Here is a 27,236-nt window from a genome sequence, read left to right as displayed (position 1 = left end):
AGAAGACTTCTGTGTCTCCTGGCAAAGAGAAACTAGCACCAGGTGCCCTGATTGGCACAAACACCAAAATCAAACCCAGTATGAAGTCCTTAAAACTCTGCCAGAATTTGGAACACCATCTGCCACTTAATCGGCTGCGATTCCTCCCTCTGCCATACAAACAGACACACACATCAACACACTCAGATAATTTCAACTTCTTATTCAAGTGTAGCCTGCAGTGATACAGAGACAGCTCACACCAGAAGGGTATCTACCATGAGTCTTCAAGAAAAACTTGATATTCAGCACGATTCTTCTATTTATTTTTTTTTTAAAGCTACAACACACGAGCTTTAACCATTATACACCTCACTGTGGCTAAACAGCAAAAACTACATCCAAGTTTCACTGCCATACTTTCTTCTGGTTACAGTTAAAACCTCTTTATGCTTCACTGGAAACAGAGTGATGCACAGCATACAGTGTGTATTCTAAGAGCTGGGTAGCCAGAAGACAGTAGGTAGAAAAAAAAACCCAAGATTTTTCTCCATATCCCTTGAAATTAGAATCAGCGATGGTTTACTGCAAAACTGTTCTTCCAAGAAGAGAACCAGTATATTAATACAATGTATAAACCTAATTTAAGTTGCACTACAGAAAACGTAAAAATGCAGGCAGAAAACTCACCAGAACCCAAACAAGACAGGCTTTGGTGTCCATTTCTTCCAGGAGTACTACCTATGATGAAAAAAAAAAAAAAAGACAGAGAGAGAATTAGACTTCAAGCCAGTAAGGGGCAATGGGGGTGCCTTGTTTTAGATTCTTTCCACATAAGCTCCTCAAACTTCTTGCGATGGCTGATGACACGTTCAACAGCAGAATTCAGCATTATAAGGTTAAAGTATTTGGAAAATACATGATGAATTCCCAATAAGCCAAACTTTTTTTCCCCATTACAGTTATCATACTTCATTTAAGCCAGGTAGCACCGTTTCATTTTACTCATTCATAGAGGACCACAGATAAAACCCAATAGTCTATACCAGCATCAGAGTTACATTTTCCACCTATATGCTCCAGTTATTTTAATTGTATAAAAGAGGTATAAATTAACAGCACTCTCAAAAGTGCTACCAATCAAGTTAGATAAAAATGAAAGCTCTGAGAAGGTTTATCTACCCTCACTCTATTGTTTGACAGTCATGTGAAAACTGACCTAAGAACCTCATTATTTCGAAGGATATTAATGTAAATGAAAGCACTTTTTCAGACTGCTAGGTCCAAGTGCAGAAGTTTATAAAAAGTCCACTGACAACACCAATCAGCTTTCTTCAGGCTTTACAAATAACGTGTGATCCTGTACGAATCCTATTGATCCGACAGGAAACAATCTGTTTCTTACTACTACCATACTTGTTTCCCTCACCTCAGCCATGCAAATGAAACTTTGCTCCCAAGGTGAAAATTTTGTTTTACAGGGCTTGCCTGAGGATTCATATCTATTCTTTTGATTTACTCTTAATTGAAATTGGTCATTTTTACCAAAGTTGAAGATAAAATATGTTTCTGTATCAGATGCTTGAAGTGGGTAAGTATTACCCTCAGCCAAAACTGCTCAGCGTGCTTTCACAAGAATCTTGCTTAAATTAAACACAAACTTGAGAAATCTAGTCTGGGTTGTGTCTTGCAATTGTAAGATCTTATAAGCAGGTGACTGACCATTGTTTAACAGACACTATCAAGCAGTCCGAGTCCTCTTGGGACACAAGTTTCAAGCAGATAGTTTGAATGCTTTTCATTTGAGTAGAAAAATTAATGCCCCGATTTTCTTACCCCCAGATAAAACAAATACATAAGGAACACTTTGCAGAACCAGTCTCCAATACCATGGACTACAAGGCAAAAGAGCAGACTGACGATCTCAATTACTCTGAAGTCATAGCACATAGCTGCTCCTTCTCAAGACAGAGGGATTCAAGAATATAGGCAAAAAATTGACCTTACCCAACAGTTGATTATCTCTAGCCTCACTGACTTTCCTTGCTGAGTGCAGTGGCCCAGATGATTTTGGTGTGCACTGGTTCAGTGAAGCAGGCCTGGCCTTGGCTCCTAGAAGCAGAAGCTTAGATCAGGTTTAAAAGTAGAGCTATGTCAGCAATTAAAGACATGCCCAATATTACATATTTACAGTTAAGCAGAAGATGCACAGATCTACTCAAATAAACCAAAGATACCTTCTAGAAACTGTAAGCTATATTTAAACTTAGCTTAGCTTTACCAGAACTCACCAGAAGAGATAAAAAGATAGTTTTAATACAGCTTCTAAGCAGAAGAAAACAGTTACAAAAATATTGGCTGAAAGGGACCTCCAGAGGCCAGCTATCCTGCCTCCCACTCAGAGCAGGGCCACCACCAAGACAAAACCAGCTGACCATGTTTTTGTCTAGCTGAGCCTTGCAAACTCCAGGAAAAGCAGCTCCATGGCCCTGCTGGATGATGCTGCCTCTCTCACTCCACAATTTGCAATAATTTCCCCTTGCTATACCACCTGGTAGTACTGAGAAGAGTTTGGCACCATCACCTTTGTAGCTGTTCTTTTCAAGTTATTGCAGACTGTTAACAACCTTTCTCCTTACTCTCCTTTTTGCGTGACTACCCAAGCTCAACTCCCCCAACCTCTTCTCAAAGGTTATGCGGTCAGAGATCCTAACCATCTTCCTAAGTCTCTTGAACTGGAAAGGAAACACAGAGTAGTCTCCAAGTAACACCAAACCTAGGAGGGAATACCAGCTTCTTCTGGCCACACTTCTCTTGCAGGTGCTGAAGGCGTGCTTCTAGCACCCAGATCACTGAAGATGTTGAGCAACACATAGTTGTCACATGTGTTGGGACCCCAACAGAAAGCATTAACTTCTCAGACAGCCATATAATCTGTGTTTGTTTCAAAGTGATTTACAGTTTGTGGCAAATTCTGTTTCTTTTCACTGTTTACCACTTTAGAGCACGTCATTATAGTGTGACATTTGGCAGGCATCTCTTCTATTTATTATCAGTTATGTCAGATACCAGCTTAAAACTTAAGCCTAAAGCAGGAGCATAGTATTTGATTAGGTTTATCCAATTACAACAACCAGTTCACCACAAAGATGGTCAGAAGCAAGCTGATTATAACTAGGATTTAGGAGAGAGAGACAGCAAGCTTGTTTATCTGCTCCCATTATGTCTTTAATTTTGACTAGACAATGAGTTGTCAGCTGCTGTTTGTGGTTTGAGTGGAGAAGCACTGCTGGCCAGTCAAGGGGTCCTGGCTCAAATAGGAATAGGAACCAGAAGAGTGTTTAATAAAAAGCCAGAAAGTACGTTTAAATTAAACGTTTCCTTTAGCAGCAGAAGATTAAGCACAATTGTCTTATCCTCATTAAAAACTAGAGCAAACCTCTCCTCCTACTTCAGCCAGTATCAATAAAAAGCAGCATGAAAAGCTTAGCTGTTTCTGTCCCATGTTTCCAAGGGAAGAGTTCCAATGTCATTCATCTGCAATACCTTACTCAAAAAAATACCCCCATCCCCCAAGGTCCTTTCGTTCCTGAAAGGGGTGAAGATAAATGCAAAGTCTACGTGAGGACGAGGACAAGGACAACCAGCCACTCAGGATAAATTCAAGATAGGTCTACCCCGCAGATCACCAGCAGCCAGAGTCTGTACCTGAGCTGTGTGACAGAAAATAACTCTTATTGAAACAAATACACTCCACGTGATGACAATTACCATGTAGCAAAGTGCATTTAGTCCCTGTGCCATGTAATCCTTAGCCATGTCTCAGTGCAGACCTCCTCCTCATTTGTCTGAAATACCCCAGTCAGTTATGACAATACAAAGCATATTTTAGCCTTCCTATGACATCTCACAAAACTTGAAGCACCACTGATATGATTTTTACTTCATCACATTATTTGTCCAGAGACTGCTTTTTAATAAATGCTGCTTCAAGAGACAGCCACCTGCAAAAGGTAAGGTACCATAACAGCAGTAACTATAGTTTCACTCTGTCTATAAACAGACCCATATACCTTTAGGAGTTGACTTCAACGAGTGTAATCTAGGTCTTGGTACTGCTTTCAAAGGGACAGTTCCCGAAGCACCATTCTGGCAGGCCGGTTTTGAAGGCCATTCTCCATTCTTGATGAGGACTGTGGCACTTGCAGCTGCAACACAGAATGAGAAAGAATTTGTTCTAGGCAATACCTAGCCTAGGGAACCAAGCCTCTTTTACCCGAGGCTAAAGTTAAGAGAAACACAAGTTGGTATGAAAATATTATGATCCCCTCTGATAACTTCAGTACAGACTGATGAACTCTAACAGATCAGTCTGTGACTGTTACAAACATCTCTGAGAACTAGACATACAGCTTTGACCTATGCATAAGGGGGGAACATACATAAAAGTACATTGATTAAGATATGTAACAACAAGTCTGGTTTTGCTCTATGAAGCAAACACAGAACACATTTCAGTTTAAGCCAAGAAAAAGCACCATAGTAAACGAAGACCTTCTGGCTACAGAATTGACTCAAAAAAGCATACAAAACCAAATGTGACTCAGACAACTTCCTCATGTAACATCTTCCCCTCTTCTCTCTCATTTGGACTGAGTGTGCTGCTTAGATGATACGGTGCACATACCACCAGACGACTCTGCACCCCTTCTCTCCTCTTTGTGGAGCACTAAAAACATGTGAGCCCAGATGCAGCCACCAGCTACCAAACAAGTTTTAAGAAAGGTTCGTGTAGTCTGTTCATAACCGCAACCTCCTCAGTGACAGCAGACCTCAGAAGATGGCACCCACCACCCCAACAGAACTGAAGCCATACAGCAAAATACTCCCTGCAAAAAGATGCAGACAGACCCAAACTTGGAAAGGCAGGAAAAAAAGCAATTTCTATCTCACATCAAAATAAGATTTCCAACTAACAGGGCAGTTGCTGTAGAAGATGTTTTGTTCCATTTCAAAGGACCTTGAGAGAGAGGTTTGGGCTTATTGTCATCATAAAAATTTTTCCTTGAGAGAAAAAGGAAACTGAAGTTTGGGGAAAGTATTGTTTCATTCTTCCAGAAAAAAAATATGAAAATACTTCTAAATTAAGTATAGGTTGAGTATACTTCTGTTCAGGTACTAAAAGTTAATGTATATTGACACATTAAAGAGTAAGAAATTGACACTGCACACACCAGAGACAAGCAAAACCTAGAGTCACACTGGAATAGTTTCTCACATTTGCTTTTTTCTCTAGTCATTTAAATAAATAAAAAAAGGGGAGGAGACATGTCATATATCATCAGGTTTGCCTCAGAGATTACCTTAAAAATAAAATCAGCCTTATTAAAACAGTAATGTGAACTACATATCCAATACTGTTCCTCAAAAGATGGAACACACAGTCTTGAGATTAATTTAGTATCTTTAAATGCACTAGCAAAAACCATGTAAGTTAACTGCTTAAAAATATGCTTTTTGGCGACTAGTCAATAAATTTTCAATTACAGCAAAAGAGACAAAACTGCTTTCCCTTTTAGAAGCATATGTAACTGAAGTCCTCTTTTTTTTTTTTTAATAAAGCTGGAGCCTTTCTAAAGGCAAAAAATTAATAATCTATATAGATGAGGAACAATTTGCATAGCACATCAATAACACAGTTATTCTGCAGGAATCTGACCCTGATCCACATCAGATGATTCAAGCCAATTTGTTTTACTAAAGCATGACACCCAAAGCAATCCTGAACTTTTTCCATAAATCATTAAATTAAGATTTTTTTCTCAAAGTTCACTGCCAGCAGCTAACAACTGCCTACAAACTGCTGTGGTACCTTCTTACAAATCAGAAGCATGCCACACAAGTAACACTTCGGGTAAGCAAGCACACTTCTGGTGCAGGCCTAGTTAGGGCACTTTTTGTCCTATTAGAAGCTCTGGACTCACCCAACCAGGCTGCGTGCAGGAAAAAAAGGCAAATTTGCAAAGTTTGGTCACTAAACAATTCAAAAATGGTTATTCATAGAATTAGAAGTAACTCCTGCAATCTTGATGAAAGACAGGCATGAAGTGATCTCACCCCAGCTCAGATCTGAAGGGTTTAAAACCTCAACACACTAAAATAATTTTAGTGAAGTATTGATTGTACTAGAAATACAGCTCCAGGTCAACTGCTAGGATTGGCTTTTTAACTTCTGAAACACTCTTTCCTTTATATGCAATTATTCTAATGCAATGCAAATTTGAATCTTGTTCTTAACCTCAGAGTTTAAACTTTTCATTATGTTTGGATGGTAGTTTTTTTAGTTCAGGACTGAAACTGATAAGATTTCCTTACTGTAAAGAATTCAGTTTTTCAATGCTCAAACTGACAGCTTGCATGCAAAATATGCTTTTATTAACAACAGTATTTCAAACTTATTTCCAAACTTCTCAAATAGTAAGTCTTTTTAGAGAAAAGAATCATAGAACTCAAGTGCTCACTAGACAAAAAAACCACCCTAATGCCGCCACAGGAAATTACCAGTCCAAGGCATCCCACAACAAAGGGTTGAGCTGACACAGCAGGAGAAACGCTCTTTTGTAATTTTTCTCTCTGCTAACACAAGGCAAACTCCTTAAGCAAAACAAGTCAAGCATCTTTGTCAATTTAATACTGTTGATAGCACAGCAGTTTTTCATAAATTTCATTATATTCACAGCATAAGCCTCCCAATCTTTGTGTCCCACCAATCTAATAAAAACATTTCAGCTTTACAAGTACATATTTTTTCCCTGATGTTACTGTACAGTAGACTAAATGAAAGAATAAAAAAAACCCAAGAACAGCACTGTACTTAATACTAGAATACAAAGTAAATTCATTAGTTCTTTCCAATTTGATTCAAAGACGTAAAAACTTCACTTTACTAACATATGAATTACATGTAACCTAAACTCATTATACTCACAAAACCTGACCATCAGACATAAATCATTCTCATCAAGTGTAAGAAATTAATGAAAGAAAAATCATCTCCCAGACAATCAGCAAGTCTAAACACTCCATACATCTACCAGCCTTCACAAAACAAAACACATACTTTAAAATAGAAATCAAAAGGAATACAACATACTTCTTTTCCCAGTAAACGTGGCTAACAAAGGAATAATACAAAAGCTGTAAGATCCCACTACCAGCAGTGTCAGTAAGGTAATATCATAGTGGCTTCCCGAGTCAGTCGGTGGTGTTAGGGTAGAATTGATGAAAATAACAGGAGAAAAATTAGTTTCTGTGCAACTGCGGAGTCCTCCCGGTATAGTCATTTAAAAAAAGATCAAAGCAAGCTTAAAGCCTAAGAGACTGCAGCCATGTTCAAACTCTCATATTGCTCTTTGCTCTTCGTGAATCCAAGTGGAAAAAATTGTAAGCTTGAAGGCAGTGGACAAAACAGATTAAACCAGCTAGCAAATCAGGCTAAATAAGGAAGTCATCTGTTTGGATAATTAATCTGAATACACTTTGTTATGAAGGGATGACCCTTTCCTTTGTTAAATCAGGGAGTAAAATGAAGAGACTACAAAGCTGCTCAAGAATTCTAGATACAGTGCTAAACCTGAACAGCAAAAGTCAACATGGCTGTCACAGTAACCGAGCCGACCTGATTACACAGGAACATGCACTGCATATTTTATTACACATCCTCTTATTCCTTTGAGAAATATGTTAGGTTTTAGTTTTTTCATGAAGGCATTACGGGGGGGGGGGGGGGCGGGGGGGGGGGGGAAGAGCAACTGAGAAAATTTAGTTACTTATCTATGTACACATATGCGCATACATAAACTATAGATGTATGTTAAATCACAGTTCTCTTTTTCAGTCCATTGAAGGCGGTTTTAAATGACATCTGGCACATAGGAAAGGCCTTTGCCCAGTCTCCAATATGTAACAGATGATGCAATTGTAACAGAATTTGAATGTACTCATTTGAATATGTATAGCTGGGGATACTAATATGTCTGCCAGCTGCATGTTATTTCCTTATTTTTGCCCCTAGAACTACTACAGCAGCTGGTACAAACCCTTTGCAGAGCTTCAAATCAAAGCAAGTTGCTGTTAGTTTTCTTCCTAGTTTTAATCAAGATGGATTTGGTTTGAGTGCTTACAGTTACCTTAGAAATTACAGAAGTCTACCCATGCAAAGTTTTACCTTCTAAAAGCAGTTTCACTTATCTGCTTTTGATCCCATCTACACATTTTGTCTTAAAACTCTGAAAGCTGCTATAATCTAGACCTGGAAGAGCATTTAGGATCAAAAGCCTGTAACATTTTGTGCCAAATATTATGACATTCCCACTGTTCAGACTTATTTCTTATTACACTACATGTAAACACAAGGGAACTTTCGCTCAAGAAGACCCACTGGTTTTGTAATGTTTCAGAATAGGAGCTGTACTGAAACCTCTACTCATCAAACTAAAATCCAAGGCTCAAAGCTCCTTCAGGGTGACAGATCTCAAGAAGGAAAATTTTAAGTTAAGAGGCAAAAAAGAGTAAGACCTAGAACTTTTAAGTAGTACAATGAGAATTAATGCAGGCCTTTGTCAGACAGGACTCCCTTCATGGAGATGTTTTTTGACAAGCTGCTGATGCCGGCTATCAGGTAAAGTGCATAATCCTGATGGATACTTACAATTACTGCTGAAAAGGCTTCGCTCGCTCTGACTGCTGCTGACTGATGAGACGCTAGGCGTTCTCTCAAGCACTGATCTTTTGACAGGCACTTTGGGTTTGGCTTGTGGTTTACTGGAGCTAGCCCAGGAGGCTGGAGAATTCTTCAGAGAGGCATGCTTCTCTCTTGGCAAAGATCCTGTACCTGTCAATTGGGGAGAAAGGGGAGGGAAAGAAAACAACAAAAGGATTTGGAAAGAAGCTTAAACAATTGCCTCATCTATGTATATGCCTACAAGTAAGAAGATTTACATGTTAAAAATACATATAAAAAGGCTTAATCTACCTCATATTGACATAGTAAAAAATGCTGTAAATGCAGAAAAATATTTTCAGGGATTTAAAGAATCCCATTTTACCTCCATATTGATATCAGGAACAAGTCAAGAGCTTTACAGACTAGCCTTCAAGGAAGATACTTGCATGCACAAAAACAACAACAAAAAATATCTTTCTTGCATTCTCCTCTTCTGTGTATTATGGTTAGCTGTACCAGTGATGCCATTAAAATATAACCTCTGGCTCAAAGACAATCCAAGAAAGAATCTTTTTTTTTTCCCCACACCCAAAACAGGGCACTCTAAAAGGTAATATCCTTCCAAGGACAAAGACAGCACGAGAATATCAGATTGTGTTGTACTCGCATACTATGCTGAAAAGTGACTAGATCTGCAGAACTAGTTAAACAGCACTCCCCAGAACCAAGTTCTTAATGACCAACAGGTGCAGACACATTTTTGCTTTAATTGCTGTTTTCATTTGAGCTTGTTGAAAGCAAATGCCTATTAACTAAGTTAATCAAATAGGAAGAGTATCTTCTATAGAGGCAGGCGGGCCACTTTCAGATGGGAGCTTATTCTTGTGCTATTAAAAGAGCAACTCCACTTTCTGCAGGAAAATCTGAGTTTAGTTAAATTAAGCTTTTAGTTTATTTCTGAAAAACGTATACCCAGATTAAAACTACAATGGCCCAAAGGAAGTTACATACACATAGACTTGTCTTGACAGCACTGAGTTGACTTCTATCAGCTCTGATGTCAAGAATCCTTACACAGTCCTCCGAATAACTATGGAAAAGGTTTTCATTTTTGTACAAAAACAAAAAGAGATACAGAAGACAGACTTACATATATTTTTTAAAAAAAATTTGTTACAAGTAGTAACAAAGTATATTTTACAAAGTATCTTATCTTCTGATGTCATTGCTATTTTCAAGTCTAACAGGTGTATTTTATCTTGAAAAGAGACAACTACAGTATTTCAGATTTGACTGAAAACAATCAAGTGTCTATACAAAGGGAATACCCTTCCCTTTATTCTTGTCACTATAAACCACATTTCAATTTTGCTTAAGCTATATAAGAGACTGTTGAAATATGACAACATTAGCTAGTAATTCCACTTTATTCAACACCAGTTTTGCTGCAGGGTCTCTACTCTTAAAATACTAATGATCAAGGAGGCATGACATTAAGGGGACTACATTAAGATTTAGGCAAGAAAAAGCACTGATGCCCAATGTCTGCCTTTCAACAGTAGGTGGTGGTACAGGATTAGATACCTTGACTCAAAACATCCTGCATCAAGCAGCAAAAACAGGAACAGCACTAGCAAAGGCAGGTATGTCCGAGCTTTTTTTCCTGAGTTCAGATCAAGTCAGTAACAAAACAAGCCGTACATATAACCTATACTAAACACACATTAGGATATTAGATAGTACTGATCACCGAATTTCGATGACACATTACACGTGCTTTACATCAGACCTCTCTTTGGAAGTGCAATTTTAATATTTGTTTGGTATTACTATGAAGAACTATGTTTCTGTATATGGCTTTACTGTAGCCTTATACTAAATCTCCAGAACAAAATTATCACCCATATTTTAGAACTTTTTTGTAAGCTACTGCAATGGACACTTGAATACATCTAACTCACTACAGAGAATCCAACCTTTGTCGTGCTATTAGAACACCACAAACCACAAGCTCACACTTACTGAAAACACCTCTGGAACACAGCACTCCAGACAACATACCTGAAATAATTTGTTTTTACAAAAAAAAAAAATAATAAAAAAAATCTGTGACATCTGAACTTCATACAACAAATGTGACACCTTCATAAAACTTTTCACATTGTTTTCTAAAATTTTCATTAACAGATCAACATACCAGAAGAGTAATTAATCCAGACCAGTCAGAAATTCCTTTTCTAAATACCCTCTCCACAAAAATAGGTGCAAAACCAAACCCCAGCCCCCCCCCCCCCCCCCCGAAAACAAACAAACAAACAAATGGCCACTGTACAAAGTGCGTATTAAGTTTGTATGACTTAGTAAGTTAAAGCTTTAAATTTCAAAAGTCAGCCAGAGGAACAAATGCAGCTTATCAGCTGCATTTTATTGTTTAAAGATGACAGTAGCATGCTTGATTGCTATTGAGCTGGACTTGTTCATCCAGTTCAAAAGGTAAAGGAACCAAATCCTGTTTTCCTCACAGTGATTTTCACTCAAGATGGGTCAAGGCAAGGATAAACCCTCACTCTTGTCATACAGCATGTTCCCTATATATGATTTCCAGCCTCCTCTGCAGACACTGGAGTGCAGCAGTACTCTAAACCAGCTGTGGACTCAAACCCATTCAGTGAGCGCAGGAAGCTCTAGGATGTCCACTTCCAGAAGCACACCAAACAGATGATCTTTGCTCTTTTCTTAGTTCTACCGCTCAGTACTTTCCAATATAAGGCTTCTATTGAAGTGATTGCTCAAGCACTCAAATACATGTTTCAAAAGCCCAGCTCAAGTGAGAATTTAAGTCAGGACACAGGATCATTAAGCAACTACCCTTGGTGTTATTTCAACCAGCAACAATGGTTTTACAAAGTATTTTTGTAACTACCATTCCCCAAGAAGTCAACCAGAATTAAATACAAAGGTTTTGAAGACAGAAGCAGGAAGATACAGTATATAAACAAAAGTACTAGAAACAAGCACAAAAGCAGGATAGCTAGTGAACAAGCAATAGCATCAACGTAACAGGCTTTCATCAGTTATTTAATCTAGTCACTGAAGTGGAATACTAGAAATATCACATTCCTATACAGTGAAGTAATGAGTTGGCAATTCTTCAGAAAAAATGTCTCTATGCAACAACCACGTTACTTCAAGTATGTTAAAGCATCTCTTGTATTGGAAAGGAAATAAGCAAAGAACAAAGCTCATTTTTCAAGAAGCTCCGAAGTCAGATTTCATATCCTTACTCAAATAATCATCCTCTCGTATGAATTCCTCATAGGCAGTTATTGTCAAGAATAAATTAAGGCTTCCTTTAAATAGTACTGAAGCCTAAAAAATTCAAATTGAGAGAATAACCATAAGCTAGTAGTGGTGAACTTGGGACTTTGTTACCACCAGACCGATTGTAAAGTTGAGTATGCATTGGCCAATTCTGAGATTCAGTGTTCACCATTTCAAACCATCCTGACACATTTCACATCTAAAACCGAGCACAGAGCAACCAGCATTCATGGAGCTATACAACTGGTTGCAAGCCTTTCCTTCCCGAACAGAAACTTAGGGCAGACTAAAAGCAAAAGGAGTCTTTGGAAGGATGCTTTTTGTTGTTGCTGCTTTCGTTTAACCCTAAAGTTAGTGGTAATAGTTGGTCTGGCCTTTCAATTGCCCTATCTCTTGAATATGTTGAATTTGGAATTTTTGTCATGCTTTTCTGATTTTTCCTACAAGTTTAAAAATCTAGGGGGCTCTATTTTAGATGTGCTAACTTCTTATCCTTTTAAAAACATAATTTTACGCATAATGGAAAAGCACAGTCTAAAGCTACAGTACAAAGTGTTTATAAAGGAAGGGGAGTAAACCTTCAAGAAAACATGCTATTTTTTTTGGCATCTACTGAAAGGAGCAAGTAAATCATGGAAAGACAAACTGGACTTTGATATTGTCTCCAGCAGACTGACCTTAACATAGCTACAGGAGCATGTACAGTTGCTATTTTGAGCACTGTAAAGCAGTAGCAACACTAACAGATTTCTGATGGCTGCGAGCTCCCCAAGTTGCCCACTTAACCGTTCAGCAGTATTAGTTATACCATATTATGCTATACATGTACCAGCGTTCCTTCAAGGAATAAAGAGTGGTCACAGCACATTCCGTAATTCTACTGAAGATGTACATATAACCTCTTTCTAGTTATCTCTCCCTTTTAAAGTCCCAAATTATTACCAAAATTAACAAAGAAAAGGCAGGACACAGTTATGTTATGTTGCTAGCAATGCCTCAACTGCTAAACATAAACATGGACAAAGACATGGAATGATAAGTTACTGCTGGGTCTCAAAATATTTACATGAGAGAGATTTATTTGTTTAGAGGTAACAGCTAATCAGAGAACAGCTGACAAGGCAAGACCCAATTACCCATCCGAAGCAGACTTCCACAGTACTGTTCCCATTCACCTACAATCCTTAGGAAAACACTCCTTTTTGACACAGGTATTGAGGAACCAGCAGCAAGCTAGGTGCAAAAATGTACCTGGGCTGCCAGCAGCCATGCAGGTAGGTATTCATGTGTTCCTCCTCTTGCAGCTCAATATTCTCAGACTAAAACTGGGAAAATGATCATCAGTGCTACAGAGCCTTATATTAGCAGTTAACAACAACCAAACCAAATCTTTTAATTCTCTCAAACACTCCCACTGTCAGAAGAGCCACTGGGGTGTTTTCAGTTAGGGGGAGAGAGAGGGAAAGAACAACATTCATGCATGTTTACCGTTACATTTCACTTTTTCCCCTTCCTATGTGGCTCAGCTTTAAAACGTGGCAGACTGCCTCCCAGTTACAACCTTCCACACCCACAGGGACTCCTCCCTTCCCCATCTTCCCTCAGGCTCAGCTCCCTGCATGCAATCCCTTCAGCACCTAGAAGCAGCTCTTTTCCTTCCCAGCCTTCAGTCCAAACTCACGCCTGCTCTCTCGCATCCAGTGCTGCCTGTTGGATTTACTCAGTGTTAGGTTTTTCCTTTCGTAGGCTGAACTAGAGCAGCCCCACGAGAGACCATGTCTGCAGAGTCATCCCCTACGGCCCCAGGCAGGGCCAGCCTCTGGACAGCAGGTAGTTTCATGCCAGCCGCACAGCGATGGCAAAGCTCGCCCGCTCCAGCTTTGCCAAGAGACTGTTGTAAGCTGTTTGCACCCTGACTTAAACCCCAACCGCTAGCTTTCACACAGCTATTGGAAAGTGCTGTCTGTTCAGGAATAGTGGGCACAAGAAGTCAGATCAATGTACTACAAGGAAAGCTGAGGCTAAAGAAAACCACCAACCACATCCAATTGTACTCTTCATTATTGCCCAACACTTCACACTACACATCTTAGGCACTGAAAAATAGGGGTTGTTTATATATATATATATCTAACTATAAATATTTTAAGTTTTCTGTTGCAGGAGTTTGTGCATTCCTTGCATGAAGAAGGAACCTCACTGCAGCAAAACCTAAATAAATTTTATTCAGGAACACAAACAATTTCTCTTCTCCTTTACCTCTACCCTGAGAGAATTCAGAACTAACTAGTACAGGTGAAGAATCATTTGAAGACAAACCAGCATGTCTTTACAAGTAAATGACTAGGTACCAAGAAATTCCCCTGCAGGGAAGCAGTGCACACCTCGCTCCTAAAGGAGAATATTATAAATGCATCCACATTTCTGACAGCATTGATATGTTGACTGTTAGTACCAGCCTCTACAAGTATGGTCACGCTTCTTGCTACAGGTATAACACATTAAAACCCTGATGGTGCTAGTCATGAATCACCTGTAAAAAGTCTGGGAACACAGGGGAAAGCTTTAATTCCTTAAGCGTGGTAACTGATGGCACCAGAAACAAAGCTGACAGGACAAAATGCTCCCTTCTGGAAGCTGGAAGTCAATAAAGCAGTGGAAACACCACACTCTGGAATAAAGGTCATTTATCTTCAAATGTTTCCAACCTTCTCCCCCCACCAAAAAAAAAAAACAACCCCACACTCAGAGGACCACATCCAAGGATACCAAACCTGAGATAAATCAATCAACTTGCCTTGAAGGAATTTGTTGTAACAGATCCCATACTACCTCACAAACAAAGCCCCTTCCAATTTTACTCATTTCTCATGGTCAATTTGGCTTCTAAAACTAACTAGCAAGCTTTTTACTAGCTTAGAGCCAAAACTAAAAGCAAAGTGACCAAGCTGAATGCAGGTGACATCTTTTTACGGCTCCTTTCTGGCTTAACCTGTGACCTGACCATTCTGTACCTGAATGACCAACACCCTGGGCAGAGGCTTAAAGGTCAATACTTTGCACAAGTATATACACTGCTCCAGGCAGCTTCTAGCAAACCATCCCTGTTGCGCATGACCAGGAAGCAAGGGCAAAGCTGAACGAACACATTACCAGGGAAGTCCAACTCAAGCAACCGGAGAAAGGACGACCTGCAAGGCTCCTGAGCCTTCACAACTTACACTGCCTTCCGAACTCTCCCAAACGAATCAGCTGGACAAAAGTCCTTGCAGATACATTGGGTAAGTTTTCCCCCACCTTACACCCTAAATTAAAAGAGAACTGGTTATGTGATACACAGTCACTATGCAGTGGAGCTCTCTGGGTGAAGATGACCAAAGAGGGATGGTAGACAAGCTTTATGTCATACTACAGACCTTGCACTCCATGGGGCCCCACATATTGGCTTCCTTCTTCCTACCCCTCTGAAGGGGAATATGGGAGTTTTAAGTACACTTTTAACACAGGCTTTAATCACTGTAATGAAACCCTACATATATATATTAAAGAAAGGGAAAAAGACACCAAGTAACCTGGACTCATAAGGACAAATAATGATCTAGGATAAGCTAGCGTATGAGGAACCTGCTTTTAAGATCCATAAAACAAACTGACTGTTCTGCAAGCAAACAAACATACATACATAAAAAGACTGTTGAAACTAAACTTAAAGCTTTATTTGTAGGCCCTGGTGCATTTCAGATTTGTTCACGAGAAAGTATATGGATGCCCTTACAAGTCAGTCTCCACTCCAGCATTTTGAGAAAAGGTCTGACTGCTTCAAGCCAGAGAACTTGGAAGTTATGTTTGCCTTTTAAAACATTTTGTTTCCTCTTGGCAGCATGTCATAAAGAGTCACATGGTAGATAGCAGGAATGATCTGAAAACTGATTTGCAGTAACAATGTTTAGTTTAGCTCCTGGTTCAGTGTTAGAACAGAGAGTCAAGGATTATGGGAATGCTTACTGGAACAAAGTTGGTTTGGTTCTGTTTCACTAGTATTTTGAAAGGCTATACCGAAAAGTCCCGAATTACCAAGTGTATGTATGTTTCCAACTACATGATAACCCATTGAAACCATTTGGTTTCAATTTTACATCTGAACAGCCTGCCTTTGTGCAATAAGCAGCAACACCACACAAAAATGAATAGTCTTAATCTGTCACAACCTGTTCTCGTTTTAACTGTAGAAGTTCCTCTGAATTATACATTTAAGTGTGAGATCAAGACAAAATTCAACAGAAGGAATTTAGCAATTATGAACTAACAAACAAATCAGTATTTCAAAGCATCAATAAAATCTGCTTTGGTATAATGCAATTTAAACATATTTCCTATAGCATATGTGAAGTTATTTTTCCCATGCTTCGGTTAGTTGCAGAACACTGGAAAAGTCCTTCAGTATAATCAACTTTTCATAAGGAAAAGGTCTCGCTTGTCCAAAACCTTCTTCAAGGAAACCCAAAATTCAGACTGTTGAGCTTCTCTACCCAAGCTTTCATTACTCTAGATAAATGATATGAAAATACTAGCAAGAGAAAGAGGACCACTGGATTAGACTCATGGAAAAGGTAAGTAAAGTACAGGGCCATAACTCTGCTAATTAGATATCAGGGAATCAGAGACAAAATGGTACCCAAAATGTCAGAAATAACTGTCAAGACAGTGAAAGACATTTTGGTTACAAAGACGATTTACATGGCTTCCATTAATCTTGGGATGTTTTTAACATTAAGCAGAGGAATAATATTTTTGATGCTTTCATATCCGCAAATAGTTTCAACTGCACATAAAGCTTGACACAGCTCTCATAGCTAAGACATCAAACAATGTGAAGTTTCATACAGTGGGAAATAATTTAAAGCTATGGTATAATTTTAAAGCACAAGTGTTATACCATATCAGAAGTCTTACAGGTAAAGCTCCTTTCCTTTACATGCTTAGAGGTAGGTTGTAGTCAGCAAAAGGAGAAAAAAAGGCAGTGGTAGGCATTTACATTTTTAGATCTAAAGTAAATCATTTATATCCCTATTTTACACTGCTCAAACACAAATCAAATAATTTCTTGTGGCTCAAACTGTCACAGTGCTTCTGTCCAAACATAAGGGTGGTAACATGCAGTTGTTGGGACAGGCTGACAGTAGAAGAACTTGGAGTGATGTTCCATGGGACTACCAAAGCTTCTTGGATTCTCCAGTCCCCTTCCAACTCTCCCTTCAAGTGACAGAGATTACTCTTCCCAAACCATAAAACCCTAACTGTTAGCTGGCTATTACTCCTCCACAGTGGTTATGCATATCCAATTAGAAGGCTGTGTATGTTTGCTGGGAACAAAAACAATAGTTGCTTTCATTTTGAGACTAGTTCAAACTCCTGAACCAGGGCTCCAAAATTACATACGCCTTCCAGTAAAAACCAGGTAACTCAAACACCTTATTCTATGTCTTGAATTCTAATACATGTTTTCACTGATAGAAAACTAACACAGCAAAAGGCATACTGCCTGCCATCCAGCACTACAGAAATCTGTGCACGCCACCATGGAAAAGTTAGCTGTAGAGAATTAAGATCTTTGCTCAAGAACATGACTGCAAGTCATTCTCTCTTATGGAGAAATGGAGACAAACAGTTACAGAAATAATTCTGAGGTGTCTAGCTTGCAACTGTGACCTAATTTCTAGATTTGCTGCAGAAATGAGGCTTCACCGTTTCACAAACCACTTCAGTACATTTAATCAACCTGGGCTCACCTTTCAGAAAACAGATTTCTAATTCAGCAAAAACTCCAAGTTTTAGCCAAGATACACCGATACTGGTGAACAGTGGTCAGCAACCATTTTGAAGTAAATAAAAAATTATTTCTAGCTTAACATGCTCTGCAAATAACCTCACAAAAACTTAATGCTTGAGACAGGAGGTTTTCCTCTCCTTCTGCTGTCTCCTGTTCGAGAGAGAGCATCAGGGAATTTCCGTAGAAGACAGGCTTTCTATTGAGCTAGTGCATTACTACTGAAAACTTAAGGTTTACATTTACAAGTGAAAAAAAAAAATAAAATCAAAATCTCAACTCCTGCCAAGCTGCAAGGATCTTGTAATTGGTGTTTGATACAGGGCATTTTTTTCTTTTATTTCTTGGCTATAGAGCAGTTTCCTGCTTCTCACTTGAAATGACAGCGCATGATACAATCCACTGCTCACAAGCTCCTTATCCTGGGAATAACACATATACTAATACACTTCGGACAGATGGACTGCCTCTGTCCCTCAACATACCCATCTGAGAGATGACAGAGAGCTGTATTATCACTTCTCTTGTTCAGAGTATTTGATGGACTCACTACTCAATTGTCTGCCTGCCCAACAGATCCAAGTACAGCCAGCAAGTGATTACAAATTAGCTGCATTTATACTAGCACCTCAGAAAGCAACGGGGTCATTAGGATTTGGAGATTTTTAAGACTTGGCTTGACAAATGCCTGAACAACCTAGTCTTAATTCAGTGCTGACCCAGTTACAGGCAGTGGGGGCTGGACTAGGTGACCTTCAGAAGTTCTTTCCATCCTAGATTTAGCTAGTCTGCCTGTAGTCTGGACAGAGATCTTGCCAGCAAACAACTGTACAACTACTGAGTTACTGATCTGTGTTGTTGGAATTGTATCAAGGCACAACTTTAATACCAAAGTGTTCAAATTACTTAACTGGAAGAAATAGTTACTCCCTACAGGAAGGCTTTAGCTACAACAGACAACTGGGTTTGGTTTACAGGCTGCCACTTCACCACTGTATGCACGTGCGCAGTTTTACTTCAAAAACCTTAAGAACAGATAGGGTCAGCAGCAGTAGATGGCGTTTTACTTGAAAGGTGTGGCTGTGTAATACAGCGTGGCTTTAGTAGCAATACCAAGCAACTCCTACCTTTCCCCATCCTTGCTTCTCCCAACCCTGTACTCCCATCTTCTGATTTGAATCAGTAGTATGTTTACCAAAGAAGCAAGGAACCATGTTTAAGAATCCCCTTCCTTTACGAATCCCTAAAATAATCCCTTTAAGAATCCCTAAAGAATCCCTTTAAGGGACAGGGAGGTTAACCCAATGCAGTTTAACGCATCAAATCCTACTCTGCAGCACCAAGGCTTTGCATAAGCAAAACGAAGGGTACAATGTGCTAAAACAGCAGGTATTGGCAGGGGGGATGGGGAGGGGGCATGGAGAAGAAAATTATTTTCATGTGCAGTGTTAATGTTCCAGTTTTCTCAAATTATAGCACAAGTTTGAAGTGCTGAGGTTCTGCTTCAAGCTTTTACCCTAAGCAGCCTTCTTCCAACAGGAAAAATGTGGAAGGTGTTCTACTGACCACTGTAATTTTGCCATACAGTGGATTAAGGAGAGACAAGATTAGCTAAAGAAACTTGAGGAGTAAAGGATTTTCAACAGCAAGCTTCTTCCAAAAGTACATTTGGTTTATTTTTTATTCTTTTATGAAGGAAAGAAGTTAGTCATATAACCCAGCCATGCTTACCTTTATTTCTAGTGATGGTGTCATAAATCTACTCCAGACTAATAAGGGACAAATCTGTATCTATTTCCATCTCAGTTCTTCTAAGACCATAATTATAGACAGGAAAGCTCTAAATTGCTACTTAGAGAGGTGACTACTCTTCCAAGAAATAGGTGGCTTACAGGTAGGTACCTAGTTCACTGAGCAAGTCCCTCACATTGGCAAGACTCAAGTCAGAGAACAGCCTACATCCACTTTCTCTGAGAGACTCATCCCATAAAGGACTACATATACAGATTTTATCATGCTTCACCACCTGTATATAATTAAGAGAAGTATTTTGAACTGTCTCATAATCATAGATTGAGCGGATTAGAAAAAAAAAAGAACAGGTTTTACTGGGTGAAGTTGGGTGTGCGCACTTTGCACATTAGAGTGTATTGTAGTGTAGTCATTTATAGCCAGGCTATCTTTGCAATTAGCTTTGTTGCCACACTTGGTTAAAAAAACACACATAACATACAAATGTATTTCTGAATCTCTTCAATACGATTACAGAATGTAGTTTCTACTCACCAGATTTGAACAGCAGCCTACAGACTAGATGTGAGATTCCCCCCCCGCCCTTGGTATTAATCAGTCTAAGCTTAATTAGCAGCTCAAGCAGTAGCCTCTCCTTCAATTTTGTTCTCCCCTTTCTATTAACTACAGAGCTATACTAACATACCTTGTTCAACCTAGTTTTATGTCCTGAAATAAGGACTCATTCCCATAAGGACAGCATACAGTTGCTTATTGTAAACTATTGCTTTGCACCTGAGCTCGGTCTACATTTTCTCCTCTTCACTTTTACATCTTTCAAGTAATTTCACAAAGTGCTGCTACATAACCAAAACTATAAATAATAATATTTAAATATTGTTTCTTCTAATAGCACCACACCCTCCTAAACACATTCCTCACAAGGTAAGATTTACAGTGATAAGGTGTAACCTGCTTCCCCCCCCCCCCCCCCCCGCACTAGCAATTTGCTATTTGGATAAAATCATATTCAGCATGAAAAATTCAGCTCTGTGTCACTCTAAAAGTTCTGTCATAAAGCACATTAAATGATATCCGAACTTTAAGAAACTGTTTAAGTGGTAGTACTCCAGTGAAAAATTCTCTTACCAGAGCTTGATGACAGAACAGCTCCTTTGTGAGAAGGTGCTTTAATTGTGCCCATAGTTTTATTTTCACATCCTCTCTTCAAGGGCAACACAGACTGCATCATTTTAACCCTGGGAGTAGATACACTTCGTAGTGTGACTGGGTCTTTCTTCAGTATGTTTTTCCCTTGTGTTGTCCCGTCTTTCACCAAAGGCATCTGTTTTTAAACAAAACCAAACCAAAACAACAACAACAAAAAAAATCATACAAATACACAGCACGACCAACAACAAAAACACCCATGCACCACCACTGTGAGCAGCTGAAGATCCCCCTTTCCAGCATCTGTAATGAAATACTAACCACAGAAGCAGGGGACACTTTTAGCTGTTCACTGTCACATTGTCCACATCTGCAGTTCAGTACCTCAAGAATCATCTCAGAAATGGCCTTCAGCAACACAAAACTATTAGTTTGCAGCTAATCACTGGTAATGACAAACATGCTCAAGAAGTTACAGAGGTCATTTTCTATCAGAATTTCTTCCTCTTCCTCCCCAAACTCTAATTAAGCCATTCAATTACATGCCTGCACCTAATCTTAAAATCAACTATTTATCAAGCAAGTACACAAGTTAACACACTGGTAAGTTACTACCTGGAACGTCACAGCCCTTACAATAGGTTTTCTGGTCTAGGTCTTACATTACCACACAAGAACAGCTTAAAACCTTTCACATTCACATGCCATAGATAAAACAAAAATTCAGGAGTGGACCCAGGACAAGGTTAAAATAACTGGCTTATATGTTGCACTCATCTGCCTTTCAAGCAGAATTCTTTCTCTGGTTCATACAGGCACTAATTCATGCTGTACAATTAAGCCTATAAAAGTAAACTTGAAAGAAAATACAGTTCTTCATATGCTTTTCTGTGACTCAAGCTGATATGCAGCCATTTGGTCATATTAATATACTTTCCACTTTTTACTCCAGCCCTTACCTTCATTTTCAGAAGTTAATCTGTACTTTTCAGAAGGCCACGTATTAAGTTTAGTCCAGTTGACTGTCTCTACTGCACATTTTATATCATTCGCTCTGTCAATTTTCCAGTTACCAGCAGGACAAATACTACAGAGGTTTCCATCTTGGCAATGGCATGAAATTAATAAAAGAATTCTCTCCAACCCTCAGCACCAAAAGGAAGGAGCGTAACAGAACCCAAGCTCTGAAATACTTTACAATTGAAATAGACCATTCTTGCTTTCATGGTCATTTAGGTTTTCAAGTTAAATTATTAATTGTAATAAATAACATTATTTATTAATTTCTTCTGTCATGTTTCAAAAATAGATAGCTGCTTCTGTTTTACCTGAAGTAGCTTCCTCCCTATACTGAGCTTTACTGGAGTTTTTCTGGCAATCAGTAAAGCCTGACAAAAATCCAAACAATGTCAGTTTTACCAGTAAAAGCTGCTGCTCCATTTCACCAGTTTAACGTAAGCTGTGGCACCCACAAGTGAACAACAGGAAGGATTCCATACAGCATCAAGACTCCAACTCTGTGTCCCTACCATGCCTCCCAAGATTTTGGTCAACCCAACCCTGAAGCTCTCTTTCCTGGCATTCCTTTCTTTAAACCTTCTTTCAGAGTATTTGGAAGCAGCACGTTTCTCCTGACATGCAGCTGACTCATCCAAAAATACTTCCCAACGAACCAGAGCACGCATACCTCCCGGCCAGGAAGTCTGCACCTTCCAGCTGGCTGATTGCCCAAAACCAGGTATATGCCCTCTGCATGAGAAATATTTCCTGGCTACTCTTAACTATTCTAATGAGTCCCAGTTCTACTTCAAATAAACTCCCAAATTATTCAAAGCGGACAGTTAAATGAAGATGTTAAAAATAAAATGCTCGACCAACTTGGTAGTCTTTGGGTTTTGCGTGACTCTAATATTATTGTTAATGTGTGCACAACATTTCTGTAAGTAGATTTCAAAAGTGTAATTTCATTCTGAAGCATGTTTTGAAAGAAAAGAAAATACCGAAAACAGCAATTTATCTCTAATGTCTATTTAAAGTTACGGCACCACTAGAATTACCTTGATAAAAGCACATATTAAATGCTATATTTAGAAAAACCTCACCAAGTTATGCTATGCAGTTTTACCAGTTTGACTAAATTAAGACTTGTTAAGATTCCTAATAAAAGCAAACAACTGTAAATTTATATACCATGGAGTAAGATGAAAGGTTCAAGACCAGAAATCACACTTGAGGCCAAGCGTGACCAGTTCGTAAAACGGTATTCCTTCGTTGCCTTTATTAGGCAGAGATTACGCCCCCGAAATCAACACTACTTACATTTGTAGACCCAAACCCATTCCACAACTTCCATTCAGGACTACGCAGTGAATGAACTGTGCAGTACATAATTCCCTTTCTCCAAATATATCAAACATATAATTTTGTACGTTTAAAAAAAAATAGCTTACCAAAGAAACTGAGTGCAAGTCACACATTTCATTTGCCGCATCTTTTAACAAGCCTGCTTCCATAGGAATTTCCATGTTGCTGCTTTGCTCTTTTTCATCTCCGGTCTGGTAGATGTTTTGAGCACAGGGCTGCATTACAGAGGTGGAACTTTCCATTTTATCATTTAGCATCTCTTTCGAGTTCTCTCCACACGTTGGAGGCACAGCAGAAACGGAGGAGCACACCGAATGGGAGGAGCTTGCTTTGCCAATGTCTTCCGGATTCTGCTTTAACACAGGTGTCTTTGAAGCCTTGTGGGAAGCATTTCTGGGATGTGTTGTGGGATGTACGGCTGGGCTAGTGAAGAGTCGTTTGTTAAGATGTAGCTTATGGGGCTTATTCACAGGCAATTCCGCTTTAGTATCTTTAGCTAGATCTGTTTTCTTTTTCAGCACTTTTATGGAGGGAGACAAATGCCGTGGGGAAGCAGCCAGTGAGGATGAGACGACAGCTGATAGCTGGGGCGACTGGGGAGACCGCTTTAACGCTGCACCGTCTCTTGACTGTAGCACAGGTCTGGACATAACCTTTGGCTTAACATTTTTGAAATTAGGTTTGGGAAAACTAACAACCTCCGATTTCTTCGCTCTGGTTATTGTTAACGCAATAGGAGACCTACCCACTGGTCTTCCTGCATTTTGACCTGAACTAGCTTTAAGCAAAGGCCTTCTGTTCGGCCCTCCTACAAATGCCTTGCTCTGTCTTAGTTTAGGAGACTTCTCTCCAAGCTCTGCCAGAGCTGAAACAGAAAAAGCTGTATTCTTTGATTGTTCTTTAGGGGTTGAAGTACATAGAGCAGAATCACTTTCATCAGCCACAGGACTGAAGACCACAAAAGTTGCTTCGCATTTCAGGTCAGGCACAGCAGTCCTCTTTAATTTTGGTTCACTGCAAGATACGAAAGTGGTTTCATGCATATCCTGAAGAGCAGCATTTCCAGGGATAGTTTGTTCTTTGGTTAAGGGTTCATTGGTTTTATTTGATACTTGCTCTCCATCCATTTTATCTTCTGGGAGAAGATGCACATTATTTACAGAACTATCCATGCATGTTTCTGCACTGGAATTCGCAGTTTCAGCATGGTCAGGGGTACCCAGCAAGGATTTCACTTGGTCATCTTCATTAATATTAATGCATGGTGATAATGTATCTCGTACATACGGATCTATAAATCCAGCAGCTAGTTTTAAAGACTGTGCTTCTGTTTCCTGTGATTCTTCATCAGTCTTGTTAGTGTTTTTTAGATAGTGTTCGATACCTGCAGAAGCAGGACGATGTACTGCAAGTTCCGAATAGGCATCTGGGCTTTCTGAAGCCATTACTGTAGAGGAGAAATTAGGTGTTCTTTCTGAGCTGGTTCTATCAAATTTCTCTCTCATACATACTTCACAAGAGATTAGTGTTTCCCTCAGATGCATGTCATCATTTTGATCAGTTCCCAGAGTCTCACCTATAACATTGGTAACATCCAATGTGCTCAGGTGGCAGCATGCCCTGTCATTTATCAGGGATGGCATGTTCTGCTCTGAAGCAGGAAGAGGTAATACACACTCAGAGTCAGTCTGACTGTAAGGCACCGATTGTTTGATACTCTGATTTTGTGGTTTTGCCATAGCAACATTACCTTTCAGTAAGTCTGTTGTTTCTTTCAAGTCACAGTTCAAAGGATATACACAAGTCTGTTCATTCATGGAAGACTTGCATGCAGCATCTGCACCTCCCAACAGACTTTCGGTGCAGTTGTATTTACCAGGGGTCTTCTGCAGATGAAGTGCTTCAGTACAATGCTGTTTTAAACTAATACTTCCAAAGTCACTTTTACTTTCGCGAACAGTATCATCTCCATGCTCAGTCACTACATTTTGGGCAGTTGAATTACTGTGTATCTCTGTGGCACAATTCTTTGAGGAAGGTGTAGCTCTGTCACATGTGTAGTTATTTCCATTTTCATCCCTTATAAGCAAGGAAGACTTCAAGCCATTCTTTGCTTTGTCATTTGACTTTTCAACATTCATTTTGAAGGCTAAGTTTTAAACTGTTTTCATTTTATGTTTGTTTAAAATCCCAGAGAATGCAGATTCTTCTGAAATTTGCAGGAAAAACAAAAAAAACAAAAAAAAAAAAAACCCACACACCAAAAATAGAAAAACCCAGCTTTTCCCTGGAACGTGTCAACTGTCCTGAAAGATATTTAAAAGAAGTAGTTCTTTGTTTTCATGTTTCTCAAGAGGATTCAAAAGTTCTGGAATTAAAAAGAAATTAAAAACAATTAGCCAAAACAGGACTTTAAACTAGCAAGCATTCTTAAGCTAATAGTCTTTGAACCAAGTGCAGCCATTTTGACCAACTTCTTTAAGCAAATTAAGCTTTTACAACAATGCCATCCATACATGCTCACCTTCACAGGCCACTTCTGCTCCCCTGACTGCCAAGCAACTCTTGAACCCTTTGGTCAGTTGCAATCAAGTGTGACTCTAGGGCTGCATTCTCAGATACTTGGCTTCCACACAAGCAAAGGAACAACCCAAAAGATTCAGCTCCTCAACAGGAAAAAGGTATCTGAGGGACCACACAACAGAATGAACTACCTTTCTTCCCTCTTCCAATAGCAGGTACCAAACAGAAGAGTATATTCCCTCACACAGCGTGTAGTCAAGCTATGAAGCTTTCCACTGCATGAGGCCTGGAAGCCAAAACCTTACACAGGCTCAAATACAAGCGTGTAAGAGCCACATAAGAAAAATCTGTCCAAAACTGAATACCAAACTGACTCAAGCAGCTCTCGGTCACAAGCTGCAAGCAGCTAGGAGAACTCTAGGGAAGAAACACTACAGGCTCATCCTGTTCTTACACTCTTCACTCAGCATTTAGCCCTGGTTACTGCTGGAGATGGGACACAGCATTAGGTGGTCTTCAGTCTGACCATGCCTGGTCACACGTACGTTCTTATGTACAAGTTTGCACAAAGACAGGAAATTAAGGGACATCCAAATTGTAAAAATTATGAAATGCTGCTGTATAAGCTCAGGTCTAGCTAATGTAGCAACATTGGAGCAACATGAAGAATCCCAGTGAAAAAAATTTTCATTGCTCATCCCTTGATGCACACAGCAAAGAGAGGTAACAAACACAGAGTTTTTCTCTGCACTGAAGGCCTTTCCCCTGACTTCCGAGGAAAGCAACTCACAGCAGAAGTTCAAGATCCTCAAAGAGTTGTCTATGCTGAAATAAAGAGAAGGCAAGGAGGTTCATAACCAGCTCTGTAGTTACACCAGTACACTACCCCAATGCTGCTGGGGTAGCCAACAAGTAGATGCCCATAGGACCCCTTCAGAGCCACTGGAGTGCAACTCCCTACATAGCAACAGCCTCCATCTTCTAGAAAGAAGACACAACATTAGCCAAGTGGCGAAAGAATTCCCATGTCCCCTCCAGCAAAACCAAGCCACATATCCACACTGAAACCCCTACAGAAGCCGAAGGGACGCACACACACAACATGACACCCAAAAACCTAATGAGCAGCCCTAACAACATATAAGGACAAGTTCCTAAGCACTAAGATCGCACCCAAGCACCAAAACCACAAGGACATGAATGAGAGAGAAGATCCAAACTGTCCAAAGCAGCTGGATGACTTACATAGGGCAATTCCATATGAAAGGCTGCTAGTACCAGAAATGAGACCAGAGGTAGGAAGAACTTTAGATTTGTAAGATATGGTTGCACTGGGGTGGGGGATCTGGCAGGAAGAAGACTTTATTGCTCTGAAAGTGACGCTAAGTGGGAAGGACAGAGTTCATTGGATGCAACAAGGGAATCTGACTGAAGATGTGTTCATTGACAAAGGTCAGCTTCCCAGCTGAGGAACAAGGAAACTGGACAGGTTTTGAACACCATCACATGTCTGGAGCAACAGATTCCACTCTCCAATCAAAGAGCAGGAAGGAGGAGGCCACCTGCCATCAAAAACGATGAGCAAACAGGTCACTG

The 27,236-nt window shown here is 39.5% G+C and overlaps 1 protein-coding gene across 3 annotated transcripts in view; it reads right to left on the bottom strand.

Moving 5' to 3' along the window:
- Positions 1 to 27,236, bottom strand: part of MTUS1 (microtubule associated scaffold protein 1) — a 129,156-nt gene that overhangs the window by 68,671 nt on the left and 33,249 nt on the right. For all 3 annotated transcript variants that reach the window (XM_056330766.1, XM_056330784.1, XM_056330775.1), the window contains 6 exons: positions 23,204 to 25,485; positions 20,733 to 20,928; positions 8,690 to 8,872; positions 4,053 to 4,187; positions 1,987 to 2,091; positions 670 to 720 (listed from right to left, as the gene is read on the bottom strand). In XM_056330766.1, coding sequence (XP_056186741.1) covers positions 670 to 720; positions 1,987 to 2,091; positions 4,053 to 4,187; positions 8,690 to 8,872; positions 20,733 to 20,928; positions 23,204 to 25,258 — 2,725 coding nt within the window. In that variant the 5' untranslated portion in view covers positions 25,259 to 25,485. The remainder of the gene's footprint in view (positions 1 to 669; positions 721 to 1,986; positions 2,092 to 4,052; positions 4,188 to 8,689; positions 8,873 to 20,732; positions 20,929 to 23,203; positions 25,486 to 27,236) is intronic.

The sequence above is a fragment of the Falco biarmicus genome, chromosome 1 (assembly GCF_023638135.1).
Source record: "Falco biarmicus isolate bFalBia1 chromosome 1, bFalBia1.pri, whole genome shotgun sequence".
NCBI classification, from domain to species: domain Eukaryota; kingdom Metazoa; phylum Chordata; class Aves; order Falconiformes; family Falconidae; genus Falco; species Falco biarmicus.
Note: the sequence above shows the minus strand (reverse complement) of the source record. Positions and strands in the feature narration are given on the sequence as shown.